The sequence below is a fragment of the Orycteropus afer genome, unplaced genomic scaffold, assembly GCF_000298275.1.
Source record: "Orycteropus afer afer isolate SDZICR_OR568_19922 unplaced genomic scaffold, OryAfe1.0 scaffold00392, whole genome shotgun sequence".
Lineage (NCBI taxonomy): Eukaryota > Metazoa > Chordata > Mammalia > Tubulidentata > Orycteropodidae > Orycteropus > Orycteropus afer.
Window position 1 is genome coordinate 1,718,579 of NW_006921979.1, and position 17,852 is coordinate 1,736,430.

Genomic DNA, 17,852 nt, shown 5'->3' on the forward strand with positions numbered 1-17,852 from the left:
ATATATATATATATATATAATTTTTTATACCTAATAAGCAATATTCAATTGCTAAAAGCAAAGTCTATTGAGCTCGATTGCCTGAATGTAAACCCCAACTCTGTCATTGTGTGGCTTTAGGCAAGTTTCTTAACTTTCCTATGCTTTCATGTCCCTATATGTAAAATGGAACTAACCATGGCATAAATCTTACAGAATTGTAGAAATCTTACAGACTTGCATATCTTAAATGAATTTAGAACAAAGTTTCTGGCATATAGCAAATGCTTTATAAGCCCCGAACTGAAGCTATTGTTGTTGCTGTTATTATTATCATCTAGCAAAACTGAATTAAGACAGAAAAGGATACAATATATATACATTTCTGTTTTTCTTTCTTATTTCTGCTTCCCAGCTCCTTCCAAAATACTCCCAATAATGGAACAGACCTTCATCAATTGTGATAATTTACTATTAGGGAACAATTGTTAGAACAGTGACTTTTTATCTTAAAAGCATGCAAAAATAATTTTGAATGCAAAAAATAACTTTCACTTTTCCTGCTAGACTTTATTGATATGATAGGTATGAAAGACAGCTTCCTGGTTCTAATAATGCAAATTTCCAGAGCTAAGGCAATCACATTTAGCAGCACTGAATTGGGTTAGTGGAGTATGTGGATATCAAACAATCTGACATACAGCAGATGAATGATCTACTCTGGAGCTCTGGTGGTGTAGTACCTAGGCATTTGACTGCTAAGCAGAAGGCTGGTGGTTCAAACCCACCAGCAACTCCTGGGAAGGAAGGTTGGGACAATCTGCTTCAGTAGTGATACCGCCTCAGAAACCCAAGGAGGGGTCGCTATCCGACTTGAGGGCAGTGAGTTTGGTTTTTTATGGTCTCTTTGTGGTTGTTGTTATGTGCAGTGGAGTTGGACCTGACTCATAGTGACCCCTCCTTGGGCTTCGGAGGCAGTAATACTACGGAAGTAGATTGCTAAACCTTCCTTCAGAGGAGTGGCTGGTGGGTTTGAACCACCAGCCTTCTGGTTAGCAGTCAAGAACCTTAGGCACTGTGCTACCAGAGCTCATATAATCATTGCATCTAATTTTTTCTACCTGAGTTTTAAATGTGAAGAAAGAACTATCCTTTTGGCTAATTGTAAAACAAAATCTTTCTATTTGAGAAAGGGTGCACCATGTTTGCTAATATCCCATACCTTCAGTGGAAAGAAAAGGGGGACAGAGGAAAGATGTATATATAGCAGAAAGACAAGGAGGGACTATGTATCTCAGTATAGTAAACACATATAAGTTCAACTAATCATTTACTTTTAAATGACCTTGTGAAAACAACCTAAATAATTTCCATGCAACAATGACCTGCACAAAATAAAATTATAAATATACTCAGAGAACACCCAAAGCAAATTCTCATGTCTCCTCATGATTGGTTAATCCAGTCCATAAATAATTATTTATTGAGCATCTTATAATATGCTAAGCACTGTTGAAAAAGAGACAGTCTTCATTTTAATAGAATTCATATTCTATTGGGGAAGACACAAAAGTAAACAACTGCTCAATTACCATTTTGATGTGAATTACAAAAAAAGAAGAAGGGATTTGTAGTGCCTAAGGCATTTGACTGCTAACCAGAAGGTTGGCCTTTCACACCTATCAGCCACTCCTTGGAAGGAAGATTAGGTAATCTACTTCGGAGAGGAGGAGAAGAGGAGAGGGCACATAACAACAACATGAGAGAGACTAACCGAAGGGGCTAGTCAGGTCAGGGGTGTGCATGAGTAGAGTCCAAGAAGGGTCTTGAAGATGTGTCTGTTGAAGCTGAAACATGAGAGATGGAGAATTAGAGGGTCCAGGCAGACAGAGAAGAGTATCTTTTATCTGATATATTAATGTATGTTTACTACAGTTCTTTATACACATTAGAAACAACATAGAGGTAATAAGTAGTTTCATTTTTATAGATTTATACTGTCATATTTTCTATCTATTTCCAATATCCCCACTCTCCAAACAACTCTAATAGCTGTAGGCTCATCCCAAAGCAAACTCTAAAGGCCCAAAATAGAATCTAACAAATAGATAAAACAAAACCTTTAAGGACTCTGAGGTTTGCTGAGTTAGGCCTGTATTTAATTCCTTTTGGGAATGATCTTCAAACTATAAATGAATTCTTTCTGTTCCATCTTTGCAGAATCAATAGAAACATGAAAATTAAGTTTTATAATTGTCTCCATCATCTGTGCTCCAAAAACCTTGGATTTCATTATCTGTCTATAACAGCTGGAATATCCAAAAAACCAAACTCACTGCTGTCAAATCGATTTGACTCATAGCGACCCCTCCTTGGGTTTCTGGGGCAGCTTCTCTAAGGAAGTAGATTGCTCAATATTCCTTCTGAGGAGTGGCTGGTGGGTTTGAACCGCCAGCCTTTTGGGTTTGCAGTCAAATGCCTTAAGCACTATGCCACCAGAGCTCCCAGCTGGAATTACAGGGATTAGATAGTTATTTTCTGGAGTTTTCATTGAAAGTGTAAACCGATCTGTTTTGTGATCTTAAATTATCATTAAATAGTAAACATGGGAGAGGGTGGTAGGTGTCTGGTTGGTTAATTTAGAAACCTTTAAGGAAATGGATTTTTTTTCAAGTGAAAGGCTGACACAAAAAAAGGAACCCAATAATCACAAGGTAAAGAATATTTAGGATTTAAAGCCCGTGGGTAATTGAACAAACCCATCAGATGACACATTATTTAGCTTCTAGTGGTTGTATAGGGAGTTGAGAAGGCTTTGTGGTTTGTGGGGAGGAGGTCCCACTACCTTGTTCACTCTCTCTTTTGGGCTTCAGAACTGGGTTTTGCACTCAGAGGAAGTGCAACCCCCAATCTGAATAAAGCTTGGTGTCCAAGTGTTCAGTAGCAGAGTTGGGTGCAAATACTCTCTGTAAGGCTCCAGTCATCTCAGCAATAAGTGGAATTGCTATGAAGGGTAATTCAGTAGGACTGGGAAGACTGAGTTGTTCTAGAAGTCTTACTAGAGTCTAGCATCCTTTAGTATTGCTGCCAAACAACTCAGTAAGTCTTCTGTGCCGGTAGGTATTTTGGTTAAATATGATGCTTTGACTTTGGAACTGTTGCTCAGTAGCCAGCATCACACTAGAGGTGGAGGTAAAAGGACCTTTTACTTGCTGCCCCACAGTTGTTTGTGGGCACATATATTTCCTCCACTAAGTGGTAACCTCTCTGTGGACAGGAAATATATTTTATTAATTTCTGTATCCTCCTTAAGGCCTAACACAATATTTTGTATTTAGTAGTAGCCATTTGGAAGGAGCTCTGGTGGCATTGTGGTTAAAGCATTGGGCTGCTAACCAAATGATTGGCATTTCAAACCCACTAGCTGCCATGCTGGACAAAGATGAGGCAGTCTGCTTCCATAAATATTTTCAGCCTTGGGAACCCTATGGGTGTCGCTGTGAGTTAGAATCAAATCAATAACAGTCAGTTTGTTTTTTTTTGGTTTAGGAGCTAGTTGGAGTCCCTGGGTGAAACAAATCATTAAGTGCTTGACTACTAACCAATAGATTGGTGGTTCTAATCCATTCAGGAATGCCTCAAGAGAGAGACCTGGCAAAAACCACCCTTTGAAAACCCTGTGGAACACATGTCTGCTCTGAAACACGTAGGGTCACCATGACTCAGAATCCACTGGCAACTGGTTTGGTGTTTTTTCAGGAGCCATTCAAGTGGTTAAGACTATAGACTCTGAAGTCAAATAGATGAGGACACATTAGAGCTGGGCACAATAACTATGGGTTTGGTGCTTAGAACTGCAAGTTGGGTTTCCCGTGAACCACCTATGTGACCTCTATCTGGTGCTAACACTCCTAAGCTTCAGTTTCCTCCCTTAGAAAAGGAGAATTATCGATAGCATCTATCTTATAAGGGTATTGTGAGGATTAAGATTGTTCATGTAAAGCACTCAATAAAGTGCTTGGCATTCAATAAATGCTGTTTTTATTGGTGAAGATTGTACGGTAGGTGCTCAAAAAAAGTTTAATAAGTTGTTGAATTCCTAGTGCACAGGCAAGAGGACACAGGTGAGTCAAAGCAACTGAAAAGTCCAGTGAAGGTTGATTGCAGGAATTCCTGGGTTGATGCCCACTGACTCAAATGATGGTACCAAGACCCGGTCTCTTGTTCTGTGTGCTGGCTTTGCCTTCACTATGTTCAGTGGTGTCACTCGGTGGGTGTAAGGGGTTTGGACCCCACTGGGTGACACTGTCAGAGGGAATCATACCAAAATGGTTGTCTATAAAACTTCTGTGCAGTGTTTCAGCAGAAATTTATTATTTTTTATAAAAATTATCCATATAGTTAGTTATAATAACAAAAGTTTTTATAAGCCCAGCTTACATGTGCCAATATACCCACAAAACTAAAACTATGCTAATTTACTTTTTGAACTTTCTAATGCACTATGGTCAGAGCTGTCATTATTAGCCAATTACAATTATGCTTTGAATCACATGGTTTTGTCTGGACACCTATAAGCAGGAGATGTTGTTTTCATTGCTGTGGGTGTTTTTATAGCTGCTGATTTTGTCAAATTTTTTGATGTTTTAGCTACAGTATTGTAGTTACCTTATATTTTTGGAAGTAACATGCATTAGCCAACTGCTCCCTCACCCCTACATTTTCCTAAGCTGTAAAAATAAGTAGCATGGCACACTTATAAAAATACCTTGCAGAGGGGAGGGAGTGGTTGGCGAATAAACATAGAAGGCGTGTGTTATTTTCAAGAAAATAGGTAATATTAGTGAACCTATATCAATAATTTTTTTTTTCTCTTTTCATTTGAGTTTATTAAAACATAGTTCTCAAAGCATTTGAGTGAAATTGGACCTCCTTTGGTAAGCAAAGGACCTGAAAAGAATATTTTAAAAATGAACAGGCAAATCTTCAGTTCATCCATGACACAGGTATAGTGTTCCCTTCTCGTATCCTATACTTTGAAGCACCCAGTATTTTTCATATAGCCTACAAGCTAGAAGGGAGCTCTGGTAGCGTAGTGCCTAAGGCACTTGACTGCTAACCAGAAGGCTGGCGGTTCAAACCCACCAGCCACTCTTCGGAAGGGAGATGAGGCAATCTACTTCTGTAGTGATACTGCTTTGGAAACCCAAGGAGGGGTCGCTATGAGTTGGGTTCGACTCGACAGCATATAACATCAGCAACAAAAGCTAGAAGAACAAGAGTACATTTGTGATGGAATGTATTGTCACTTGCTGATAACTAGGTGAAATACCATTATTACCTTGTAACAGCGTGAAGAAATAGCCTTTTTTGGGCATACACTGTGTAACGCTTATTCCCTGCTATATTAATACAGATTACATAAAGGTGGACAGATCCACGTTTAGGTAAGCATTAAGCATCTGCTGTATCGAATATCTTTAGTTCTGATACTAGCAGTACAGAGTTAAAAGCATAATTTTAACACTTGGTTGCAAGTATCTTAAGTATGGTACTTTTAATGAACTGGAGGAAAATGCATATTTTTATATTTAAATTGACTACTGACAACTTAATCTCAACAGTTTTATAAGTATTGATATGTCAGAAAAGTAAAAATCAAACTGTTTATTGTTACTTTTTTGCCATTTGGTAGCATTTTACACACAGGCTTTTCATCTTCAGAATATCCTGGATTCAGTAGAAAAACATTTTAAATGAAGTTTTGTACAATGGAAACTTCTCGGCAGTCAAAATTAGACTGGAAAAAAACACATGCAAAACATACTTTTCTGAAAACACTTAACTTTGAACAAAGCACCGAACTACACAAATGCAGAATAAAAACAGCATTTCAACTCCACCAAAAATAGTCATCATAAAAGGTGTAAAAGTCACCTAACTTCACTAGGCACTGTTCACTTTTTAAACAGGAAACAATAAAAAATATTCTCCACAATCGATATCCCAACTCTAGGGCATGTTTCAGAAAGTCTTTAACTTCATGCTTTAATAGCAGCGAGGAGAGTGTGTATGATCGAGACCTGGAACGTGATCTGTATCCCCCACGACTGTAACAGGGAGAAGGTGACCGCCTTCTGCAAATCTGATCCCTATCTTGAGCAGCTCTCCACCCTCCACCTCCTCCACCTCCTCCTCTGTGTGATCTGCTATAGTTGTCCTCATCATAGCCTCCATCATATCCTTGGTCATAGTAATCCCAAGGGCGTGAGCTACCATAGGTAGGTCTCCCCATATAAATTCCAGGTGTTGGAGTATGTGGTCTTTTTGTCCCGGAGAAATCAACTCTCATCCTCCGGCCATCAAGCTCCATTCCATTAGCACGCTCCTTAGCTTCCTTGGCATCACCTACATTTCCAAAATATACAAAGGCAAATCCTCTTGAACGACTAGACTGCTGGTCATATACAATTGACGCATCAGCAACAGGGCCATATTTAGAGAATACGTCTCTCCGACCTCTTTCTGTGGTATATAAGCTCAACCCAAATACTCCAAGACAACAGTTGAGATCAGGATTTGCCCAATTTCCAACATGACGCCTGCGACTACACACAGGTGAATGACTTTGGCTATACCGTCTGCGATAACCTCGACTGTTAAGACCTGCTACAGGAGCAGGATGGAGATCCAGATCTTGGGTAATGCCTTCGAGAAAGTCTGGATCTAGATCTAGATTCAGATCTGGACCTGGACTTTGATCTGGAATGCCAGGAATCTTCCTTGGAGCGAGACCTTGCAGGGGTATGCCTTGCAGATTTCCCAGATCCATAAGCACTTCCGCTTCTGAAAGCAGAACAGGATTCCGCTTCCCGTAGTTCTGCTGAAAGCTGTCTACCGCGTGGGCCTTCTTTATATAGTCTCTGTAGCAGCCTTGCAGAACACACTGCTTTCAGAGCGGCTGAGAGACGACCCACCCCATGCCGCCCTGCACAGGTTCTAAAACTACCGGATGTGACGCAGCACTCTTTAAACCCGCCCCTCCCCCTGCCAGAATGCGCACTTTCTTGGTCCGGTCCTGCTCCCTGCGATGCGTTTCCTCTTCTGCTCTATCAATAACTTTTGAGAATTTAGAAGTAATTAAAAGAAAAGAAGGAGAAAATTAAAAAATGTTGTAACTAATAATAAAATTCAATGTAGAAGGATTTTATAAAACAATTAATTGTGTTATTAGTACCTGTATGTTTAAGCAATTTACAACTGTATAACATATTATTCTATAATTAAAATTCACGATAAACATTACTAAGAATTCTGTATGGTCTGGTATGGAAGGACATCCAGGGGGTGGTAATACTATGAGTTACTACACTGTGGGTGACACAGGAGCTCTGGTAGCATAGTGGCTAAGGCACTTGACTGCTCACCAGATGGCTGGCGGTTCAAACCCATCAGCCACTCCTCGGAAGGAAGGTTGGGCAATCCTACTTCGTAGTGATACTGCCTCGGAAACCCAAGGAGGGGTCGCTATGAGTCAGGGCTGACTCCAGGGCACATAACAACAACAACAACTGGGTGACACTAGAGTGCATTCATTCATTGGCTAAAACCTTGTTCACATGCTCATTCCTGGAGTGAGGTCCCTCCTAAACAAGATGGAGTAAGGGTGAAGGCAGGAGTGGTTCCTCAGAGGGAAAATGAGGTGTAGATAGTAGGAAAAAGTGAGTAACTAGTACACAGAAAAAGGACAGTGCCCTAGATTTTCATAGTTCCAAATTCCTGATTGCTACACTGAGGACAAGTTCCTCTTTGATTAAATCAAGAATAAGATCTGATCCTTACATCAAATCCCTTACTCTATGTCATTCCTAGTGATTCTGCTTCTCCGTTTCTCTGATCGAACTCTGACTAGTACAGGGAGCTAAAACATACAGGCTTTAAAGTCTGACAGGACTGGCTGTACCTTTTCCAATGGTCTGACCTTGAGCTACCTGTGCAACCTCTCTGTACATTACTTTCCTTATCTGTAAAATGTGAACATTGATCCTGTCTGTCCAGAATTATTGTGGTTAATTAAAGGCTCAGCCTTTAACAACATTAAACAAATATAATTTGAGCTGCCAGGTTTGGGGAATACAGTGGAGAACATGCCAAGTTGGTCCCTATTCTGACTGTACTTAGTGTCTATGGGGGATACGAAACCAAAAAAACAAAAGTCACTGCCATCAAGTTAATTGTGACTCACCGACTCCCATCGGGTTTCCAAGATTATAAATCTTTATGGGAACAGACTGCTTCATCTTTCTTCCACGGAGTGACGGATGGGTTTGAACCACTGACCTCTTCATTAGCAGCCAAATGCCTTAACCACTACACCACCAGGGCTCCTTTTGGGGGATACAGATAAGTTAAAAGAATGTTAAGTGTGGAGGGGTAAGAATTCCTATCGTATGGGAGTGCTAGCTCAGCCTTGGTGGTGAGCATGGAGTGGAATGGGGCATGCCAAAGAATGATTCCCAGAGAAAGGGGCATCCAAACTGAGATCTGAGGAGAAGTAGGAGTCATGGAGCATTTAGGAAGAGGTCACTATGCTTGCAAAACCCAAGAGCTAAGAGAGTCTAACGATTCTTATCATTGTGAGCATTCGTATTGCAGATGCCAAATACTGGCCATGCCACCACTCACCACCAGTGGATCCCATGTCCAGAGGAGGTGGAAGGTGGATACCAGAATCAGGGTGCAGCCAGAAATCAGGAAGCCTAAGGAGAAGCTGCGAGAGCTCCCTGAGACTGAAAGTGGAAATGGAAAGCAAGTTTAGGGTTGCAGTCTAGCATGTAAGTGTGACTTTCTTCATGAGAAGAGGAAATGAAAGATGAGAGGACAAAAAATAAGCTAGATGCCATGAGTTACAAAATGTGCCAGTGAAGGATCAGAGGGAAACACGTGAGAAGAGAGAAGCTGGAATCCCGTGAGTGAGTATTTGCTGAATAGGAGCTTCTCATTCCTCTTTTGGACTGCATGCCTGCATGCAAGGTTGTGTGAGAGGCCAGAAGATCTCCATATGCAATCAATAAAGGAAGTATGTCTTCTTGAACTGTCTATCTTAGTAAAAGATTGTTTGCTTTTCTGGGAAGAGCCTGATTTGAAAAATCTATCCAACAGATATGTAGTGGAACACAATACAAATACACATTTTTTTTTTTTTTAAGATAAAATGTTGTTGTTGTTGTTATGTGCTGTCGAGTCAGACCCAACTCATAGTGACCCCTCCTTGGGTTTCTGAGGCAGTATCACTACGGAAGTAGATTGCCCCATCTTCCTTCCGAGGAGTGGCTGATGGGTTTGAACCGCCAGCCTTCTGGTTAGCAGTCAAGTGCCTTAGGCACTATGCTACCAGAACTCCCTAAGATAAAATAGCAACCTCTAAAGAAATGTTGCACTTGTGGAGAACTGCTTCCTTCTCTTCCCTTAGATCCAGAGGAGTCAGATCATGGTTCATCTGTTATGACATTGAGAGTACCTCAGAGGAGAAGTTCAGAAAACACTGGCTTATGTGAGTGGTGAGTGTCACATGAGAGTCCAGCCTGAATGTGCTTTTTCCTGAAGGCTGGTTCTTGCTGGCCCTTGCTACCAGGACTGGCTACATAAGCTGTGGAGCCCAGAACAAAATGAAGCTGTGGGCCACTTGTCAGAAACAATTAAGAATTTCAATAAAGGGGCAGCAGAGCATAAAACCAAGTACAGGGCCCTTCTGAGCACGGGGCCCTGAACAACTGTCAGTTCCCAGGCCCAAGAAGTTGGCTTTGCTGGCCTTTCTCCCTTCTTCCCAGTACTCATCTGTGATGTATCTGAGGCAGAGCACCAGTTGAAGAGAGGGAAGAGGGTTCCCCAAGTTGGTTTCTACTTATAATCTCTTCATACTTCCCATAGGGTCTCAGCCTTCTCCGAATTATTGAGAAGAGGGTGGGCAGGGCAAGATTCCATCTTGTCAATTGGTCCTGCAGGTGTTCCCATGAAAGTGAGCTGGAAGGGTTTTGTGGATTAAATTGTGTCCCCCAGAAATATATGTTGGAATCCTAACCCCTGTACCTGTGGATACAATCTTATTTGGGAACAGGGTTTTCTTTGTAATGTTCATTAGACAAAACTTGGGTAGTGGGGATTCTAACTCTAATCACTTCTGAGTTATAAAAAGAGTAGATTGAACACAAAGACACACACTCAGAGGAAGATAGGGGAGAATCAGCAAGAAACACTCAGGGAAACCTAGGAATGAAGGACATGGGAAAGAGGTAACTACAAGGGAGGAAATGAGAAGAGAGCTGTTACATTGTGGGGAATTGCAGTCAATGTCATGAAACAAACTGTGTATGAACTGCTATATGGAAAATGAATTTGCTCTGTAAACTTTCACCAAATCACAATAAAAATAAAAATAAAAGAAAGGGGAAAAAAAAAGAAACACTCAGGGATTCAGGAAGGAATAAATGTGGCTGAGACCCTCATTTGGGCTTTCAGCCCTAAGAGCTGTGAGAAAATAAATTTTCATTTTTTAAAGTCACTCACCTGTGGTATTTTTGTTGCAGTAGCACTAGGTGACTAAGACAGAATTGGTTTGTGGCTAACTGTGTATACCTTCTCTGTGCCTATTTCCAAATAAGAAGTGCCTAGTTCCTCTACTACTGATGTTATACCACAATCTGTACTATTGTGGCTGAGGCTAGATGGCTGATTTTCTTCATCCAATAGTTACAGGTGACCTAGTCACCTCTGTTTCTCAGGAAAGTAATACCAGGCAAGGAAGGTAGGTACTGATTCAAAGAAAACTGCTTCCTCTGCAAACCGTTGTTGGGCGCAGCCTAGGACATTCATACTCATTGTCCCTGTAGGATATTCTGACTCATATTAGATAATGAATGAAGCCCTAGTGGTGCAGTGGTTAAAGCATTGGCCTGCTAACCAAAAGGTCACTAGCTGCTCCTCAGGAGAAAGATGAGGCAGTCTGCTTCCATAAAGATTGACAGCCTTGGAAAGCCCTGTGGGGCAGTCTACTTTGTCCTGTAGGGTCACTGTCACTGTGAGTCAAAATCAACTCCATGCCTGTGAGCTTGGTTTTTGGTGATTAAATAATGAACTCAAGGCAGTACAATTCACGTAACTGGAAATGAATAACCTTCATTCTTTTCTCTTTGAGCAGATATGGGAGAAGGACCTGAGGATCTCCAAATGGTTAAAAATCTTACAGAAACAGTTTCTTGTCTCTGTGCCTAAAATATTTTTCCTTCTTACCTTACTTGTTAGAACTCTATCAAGTTTTCAAGGCCCTTTTCAGAAGCTGTAAGGTTTTTTTAATTGTTGTTTTGTTTTGTCCTTTAGTTTTAATAAACTTTATTTTTTAGAGTAGTCTTAGGTTTACAGAAAAAATTGTGCAGAAAGTACAGAGTTCCCTTATATCCCCTCTTTGTTCTGTACACTGTTTCTCCTATTTTTAACATCTTGCATTCATATGGTACATTTGTTACAACTGATGAGCCAATATTTATTATTAAAGTCCATCCTTTACATTAAGGTTCACCCTTTGTGTTTTATGGTTCTATGGGTCTTGGCAAAAGCATAAAATCATATGTCTATTATTATAGTATCATACAGACTAGTTTCATTGTCATAAAAGTACAATGTGCTCACTCCAGCCATAGTCTGGTCAAATATCGTTTCCGACTGTCCTATTCCTATATCCCTTTGTTTATTTTTTTCCTGCTTATTTTATTACATATCCTTGGGTGCTTATTCAAGAAATATTTATTGAACACCTAGTATGTACCAGATATACTTGTTTTTCTCTACTTTCAATTCATTAATTTATTCACAGATATTGACTGAGTGCCTTCTTCATTCAGGTACTGGTGGTTAGAGCAGTAATTCAGAGAGACTCCATCTCTGCCCTTTCTGGTGGTAGGGAGAGTTCTTATTAGCTATTTGGAGACAGGGTCACTCATTTTTGCGAATCCTTCAGTAGGGAGCACAGCTCCTTGCACTTACAATAGGCTCAATAAAAAGCATCTGTTGAATTAAATGGGATATAATACAATTTCAGTAGCACAAGGCAAATAAGTTTCTCACAATTCTAGGCAAGTGTTTTGCTAGTTATGGGGTTTGTTATAATGTGAATGCCTGAACCACAGAAGTGAATACCATGTGTTTATGGTAGTTTTGTTAGGATTACAACACAGACATTCATCAGGCATGAGATAGTCCCAGCCAGGTTTTCTACTTTTGTTAGGCTTTTTACAATTGTTTTTATTAGTTATTCCTTCATGATGTCTTGGAGAGCTAACCCATAAAATTATTAATGCTGGTTATTTAGGATCTCTTTCATGGCACTTCAAGATTTATGAGCTATGTAGGTGGCAATGAAAACTTCATAGCACTTTTGTTGTGTATCTTCTGTGTCATATAGTTTAGAAAAAAAAATTGAAAAGCTGTAAGAACATCATATGTTCCTAGTCCCACACAGCTTTGGAGGTATTACTCAACCCAGAATAGTGTGGAATATAGTCCCTCAATTCTCTCTCTCTCTCTGTTCCCATCACTCCTCTGAAACTGCCCTGTCAAGACTGCTGGAGGCTTCCAGTGTTCAAGTATCTGTCTGCATCTTACACAGGCTTGCATCAGCATCCAGCGCAGTTTACACTCCCCCTTCTTAAAACATTTCCCTCTTGGCTTCTGAGAAATATAGTCTGAATTTTCCTCCTTCTCAATGGCTCTACCTTCTTAGGCTTCTTTGCTGACTTCTCTGCTGATTCTCTAAATGATGGCATTCGAGACTTGTCTTCTCTAAGTACTCTTTCTGTAGATACTCTTATCCAACCCTATGGCTTTAACTGCTGTCTAGATGTGTGTCTTAGTTGCCTAGTACAGCTGTAACAAAAATACAAGTGGGTTGCTTTAAAGAACAGAAATTTGTCTCTCAGTTTGGGAGGATAGAAGTACAAATCAAGACATCAGCTCCAGGGGAGGGTCTTTCCTTGTTGACAGCCCCCAGTGTTCCTTCCTTGGCTTGTAGATGGTTCCTTACATGTCTCTTCCTACTGTGTGTATGTGGCTATATCTATTCCACTCTTTTTATAAGCAAAACTTTTATAAGAACACAATCAGAGGGGATTAGGTTTAGAACTCAGTCTACTCTGGTCTGGCCTCGTTAACATAACAAAAGAAAACTCCTGTTGCAAACAGGGTCATATTTATACTACAGAGGCCAGGACTTTAGCAAAACATTTTTTAGGGCCACAATCCATAACAATGTCAATTACTCTCAAATTTATATGTTTATCCCTGACCTCTCTTCTGTTTTCCAGGCTTACACTTGACATTTCTACTTGGATGTCTAATAGGCAACTCAAACTTAACATTCTGTAAAGAATGTCACTCTCAGGTCTGTTCCCCTGCCCAGATTTTCAGTCTCAGGAAATGACACTACCATATATTCAGTTATTCAAACCAAAACACAGGAATCATTCTTGACTCCTCCCTGTCACTCACACTCCACCGTATCAGTAAGATGCTTCCGCATTCTGTCTATTACTGACACCTCCACTGCTGTCACCCTGGCCCAATTTACCATCACCTTTATCCTAACTGCCCTTCCTACTTCTTCTCTGGCTCCTAGAGCCTAGTTACCACCCAGATGCCTGAGTATTGTTTTATACATAAGCAGATCCTGTCAGTCCCCTGCTAAAATGTTCCAATGGCTTCTGGCCACACTTATAATCCAACTCAACATCTCTTCTTGACCTCTAGGAACTGGCCACCTCTCCAGCCCCATCTGCCTTGGTAATGCTACATTCTATCCACAATACCCTTGAATACACAGAGCTGCTGCTCACCTTAGGGCCTCTGCACTAGCTTTGCACAACTGTTGCTATGCCAGACACGCTTTTCTAGATCTTTCCATGTCTGTTTCCTTCTTATCCTTTAGGGCTTACCTTCAATGTCACCACCTCCGAGCTGCCTTCTTTGACCACTTAACTATAGCCCCACACTTCTTTTCACAACATCATGTCTTATTTTCATCATGATACTTATTATAAAATATTTTCTTTTATTTGTTAACAAGAGTAAGGACCTGGTCACCTTGTTCAGTGCTGTAGCCCCAGCATCTGTAGTAGTCCCTGGCACAGGTAAGGCCTCAGTGCATGTTTGGTGATTGGATAAATGAATGACTGGACATCCTTTAGGAAGAGTCAGTCTTGTCTATAAGCTGCTACCTAAATTATGAAACTCAGAGATGTTTCAAAATCCCAGTTGCCTAACCAGCAATTTCAACCATTGGCTCACTCCATTGGCCACTGCCTTAAAATATCATTTTTGTACTACTACTACAAAAAAAAAAAAAAAAAAAAAAAAACCTAAAAGAGAGTAGAGATGTCTTGTGTTAACTCAGCAAAACATGAGCCGGTAGCCATAACCAAATATCTTGAGAGAATGAGTCATGGCATGGGGACTCAGGACCATAGTCTCAGGGGCTTTCAAGGTCACTTGATATAGTGCATGAAGACAGTGTTCTACATCCTACTTATGTGAGCAGTGACTGGGTCATAAAAGCTTATGAGTGACCATGTAAGGTGCAAGCTATTAGTTTGTCTCCATCCAGCACAAAGAAGAGTGAAGAAAATCAAAGAAGTATGGAAACGATTAGTCCAGAGGACTAATGGACCACGTGTACCTCCGCCTCCATGACCCTGAGACCAGAAGAACTAGGTGGTGCCTGGCTATCAGTGCTGACCCCTCTGAAAGGAATCACAGTAGATGATAGAGTGGGAGAAAAATGTAGAACAAAACTCAATAAAGAAGACTAGACTTACTGCTCTGATAGGGACTGGTGGAATCTCCAAGACGATGGCCCTTAGACACCTTTTAAGCCTGCTGGAACCAAACTTACCCCGTGGGTCAACTTTCAGCCAAACAACAGGCCTATAAGGTGAACAGTAAAACCAGGGAGATATGTATCCCCTGTGTATCACCTAGAACAGCCAACCGTATGAGATCAAAAGGGCAGAATTTGCCCAGGGATAAAGTTCAGAAAGCAGGAAGGGATAGGGAAGAATGATGAATGGATATGGTTAAACAAAGGAAGTGGAAGAATGCTGTTACATTGTGAGGACTGCAATGTCACAAAATAAAATATCTGAATTGTTGAATGGAAAACCAATTTGTACATTTTCACCCAAATCACAATAAAAAGTTAAATATTAAAACAAAAAGCATGAGCCTGAATTAATAATTAGATTATTTTCATCTTGGAAATTAGGGGATGTTGGACCCAGGATAAGAAATTTTAATGGAATGTTGCAGTGTAGTAAACTACTTAGTATGGCTTTTCTACCTATAAGTCATTGTAAACTCAGTGGTGGAATGAGCAACTGAGGAGCTCCTGATTGTAAATGTTATCCACCTGGGTTATTTCTGTTGGGCGTGGCACAACACAGTGTTATGGGAGGCTCACTCTCAGGTGCTTAGAATTCTGTTGTTATGATTGGTTGGTTTGGCCACTCTGCCGAGAAGCTCAAAAGGAGGCCTCCTAGAGGCAGATCTCTGACTGCTGGTTGAGGAAGACGTGCTTCTGAAAGAGACACGTGCTGCTGGGAAAGAGACACGTGCTGCTGGGAAAGAGATGCAAGAGACATGCATTGCTGAGTAAGACACCGAGGGACATGCACTGCTGGGGGAGAGACTGTGAGAGACTTGGCTGAGAGACGGTGGGCTGGGAGAGAGACTGAGTGTTTTTCCTGAACTTGAATTGTAGCCTGGTGCTTCCCTAATAAACTCCATAATCTTTGAGTTCTGTGTGGCCACTGCAGTGAATTATCGAACCCAGGAGAGAGGTGGTGGTGCTTTAGGAGGAACGGTTGGAGAAAGGGCTGGAGGGAGGCAGCATGTCTGGCCTCGCAGGAATAGGCCTTGGGCTATTGATGGTGATTCTGTCTTCCTCTTGTGGGGTTCTAGGAGGTCAGAATATGCGGCCTCCTTGTCCTTTTTGCAAATGTGGAGCAGAGAACATATGAAGTTGGTTACATGGGGTACTGACCAATTAGGACAGATACAGGTGAAATATTGGGAGGTAGTTAAAGGATGTCTCCTGACAAGCAAAAATTGAAAAGAGGGTGAAAAGAGGGTGTGTTGAGTAGTTTTCATGTACTAGTATTGTGTTGAATACCTGGGTATTACAAATAGTTAATACTTTTGGCTGCTAACTGAAAGGTTGGTAGATTTAGTCCACCCAAAGGTGCCTTAGAGGAAAGTCCTAGCAGACTGTTTGTGAAAAACCAACCACAAAAAGCTCTATGGATACGGTTCTAGTCTGACACACACAGGGTTGCCGTGAATCGGAATCTTTTATTTTATTTATTAATTTAATTTATTTATTTCCAGCATTGTGCTAGGTCCTGTAGGGACAAGGGAGAAGTGAAATACACGTAGTATCTCAGCTGACTCTGGTGATTTCTGGTGTGTAAAGATGAGCATGTTTAATAAACAAATCACAAACATTTCAGCTCTGCCATATCCCAAGTCTTCTCTCCAAATATCAGTTTATCTCTCTACTTTATAAGCAAAATCTGTTAGCTCTTGGGTTTATAAAATCCATAAAACATACACATGTAAAAGCAAATGTTACTCTGCTGATTTGGAATGGATTCCAGCAAGAATTCTTAGGAAAAGACACAAATATATTCTTTGTTCATGTCCATGAACAGCCTTTTTACAACTTTTGAGACCTAATCTAAGTCAGTAAAAGTAAGAATTAGTGTTTCTGATAGGTGTTGGCCTTGTAAAACTGGGAAAAAGGAGCTACATTTTCTATAACATGAATGCACAAGTGATTCATTCTTTGGCTCGGGATGGAAACATTTATTTCTGGCATTCGTGACTCTTCTTTATGCATTAGTTTCACAGATTTTTTTCAATAAGATGTAGACATTGGATGGGCTTCATTCATAAGAAAACACCAAGATAAATGGAGTGACTAATGTCCAACAATTTGAAACTAGTAAATATTTATGAGAAATTTATATCTGTCTTTGTGAGGGTTTCGCTCTGAAACTTGGATGTAACTATGCTATGTCCCAGCTTCTCTTTAAATGACGGATTCTAGTGTTAGTACTATAATACTACATGGCAAATCAATATGAAAATTTTGTATAAAATATTCACATTGAATCTTGAATAAAAGGGACAATGCTTCTTTATTCATATGATGCTTCTCCTTGCTGAGTCCAGAGCATCAGATTTTGGAATCAGTGACTTAAGTTTACATGATTTGTGGGACCCAGTGCAAAAGGAAAATGTGGGGCTCTTGTTTTAAAAAAAGAAAATTACTAAGAATTTCAAGATGGTAATGACCAGGTGCCATGTGTGTCAGAGTAAAACTCTGCCCCATAGGATTTTAAATGACTTGATTTTTCAGGAGGAAACTTCCAGGCTTTTCTTTCAAGGATCTTTTTGGTGGACTCGAACTGCAGACCTTTCTGTTAGCAGCCAAATGCATTAACTCTTTGCATCATCCAGGGACTCTCAAGATGGAGACCAAAGCCAAACAAAACTCACTGCCATTGAGTTGATTCCAACTCATAGAGACCCCCAGTGGATTTCTAAGGCTGTAAATATAAAGTAGATTGCTCCATCTTCATTCTGCAAAGTGGCTGTGGGCTTGAACCACTGACCTTCTGGTTAGCATCCAAGTGCCTCATCTACTGTTTCACCAGAGCTCCTTAAGATGGAGACAGTAGAGCATTAAACCAAACGTGGGGCCTTGTGACACTGCACAAGACTCAAGCCCAGGAAAGTGGCCCTGCATAAGTCTTTATTTTAGACCCTCT

General features: G+C 40.6%; 1 protein-coding gene across 1 annotated transcript; it reads right to left on the reverse strand.

Moving 5' to 3' along the window:
* Positions 1-5,872: 5,872 nt before the first annotated feature.
* LOC103207736 (transformer-2 protein homolog beta-like) lies at positions 5,873-13,549 on the reverse strand. Its single transcript, XM_042782618.1, is given in 5 exon segments — positions 5,873-6,641; positions 6,643-6,847; positions 6,850-6,902; positions 6,957-7,098; positions 13,519-13,549. Coding segments are annotated over 5 exon segments (1,200 nt in total).
* Positions 13,550-17,852: the final 4,303 nt, after the last annotated feature.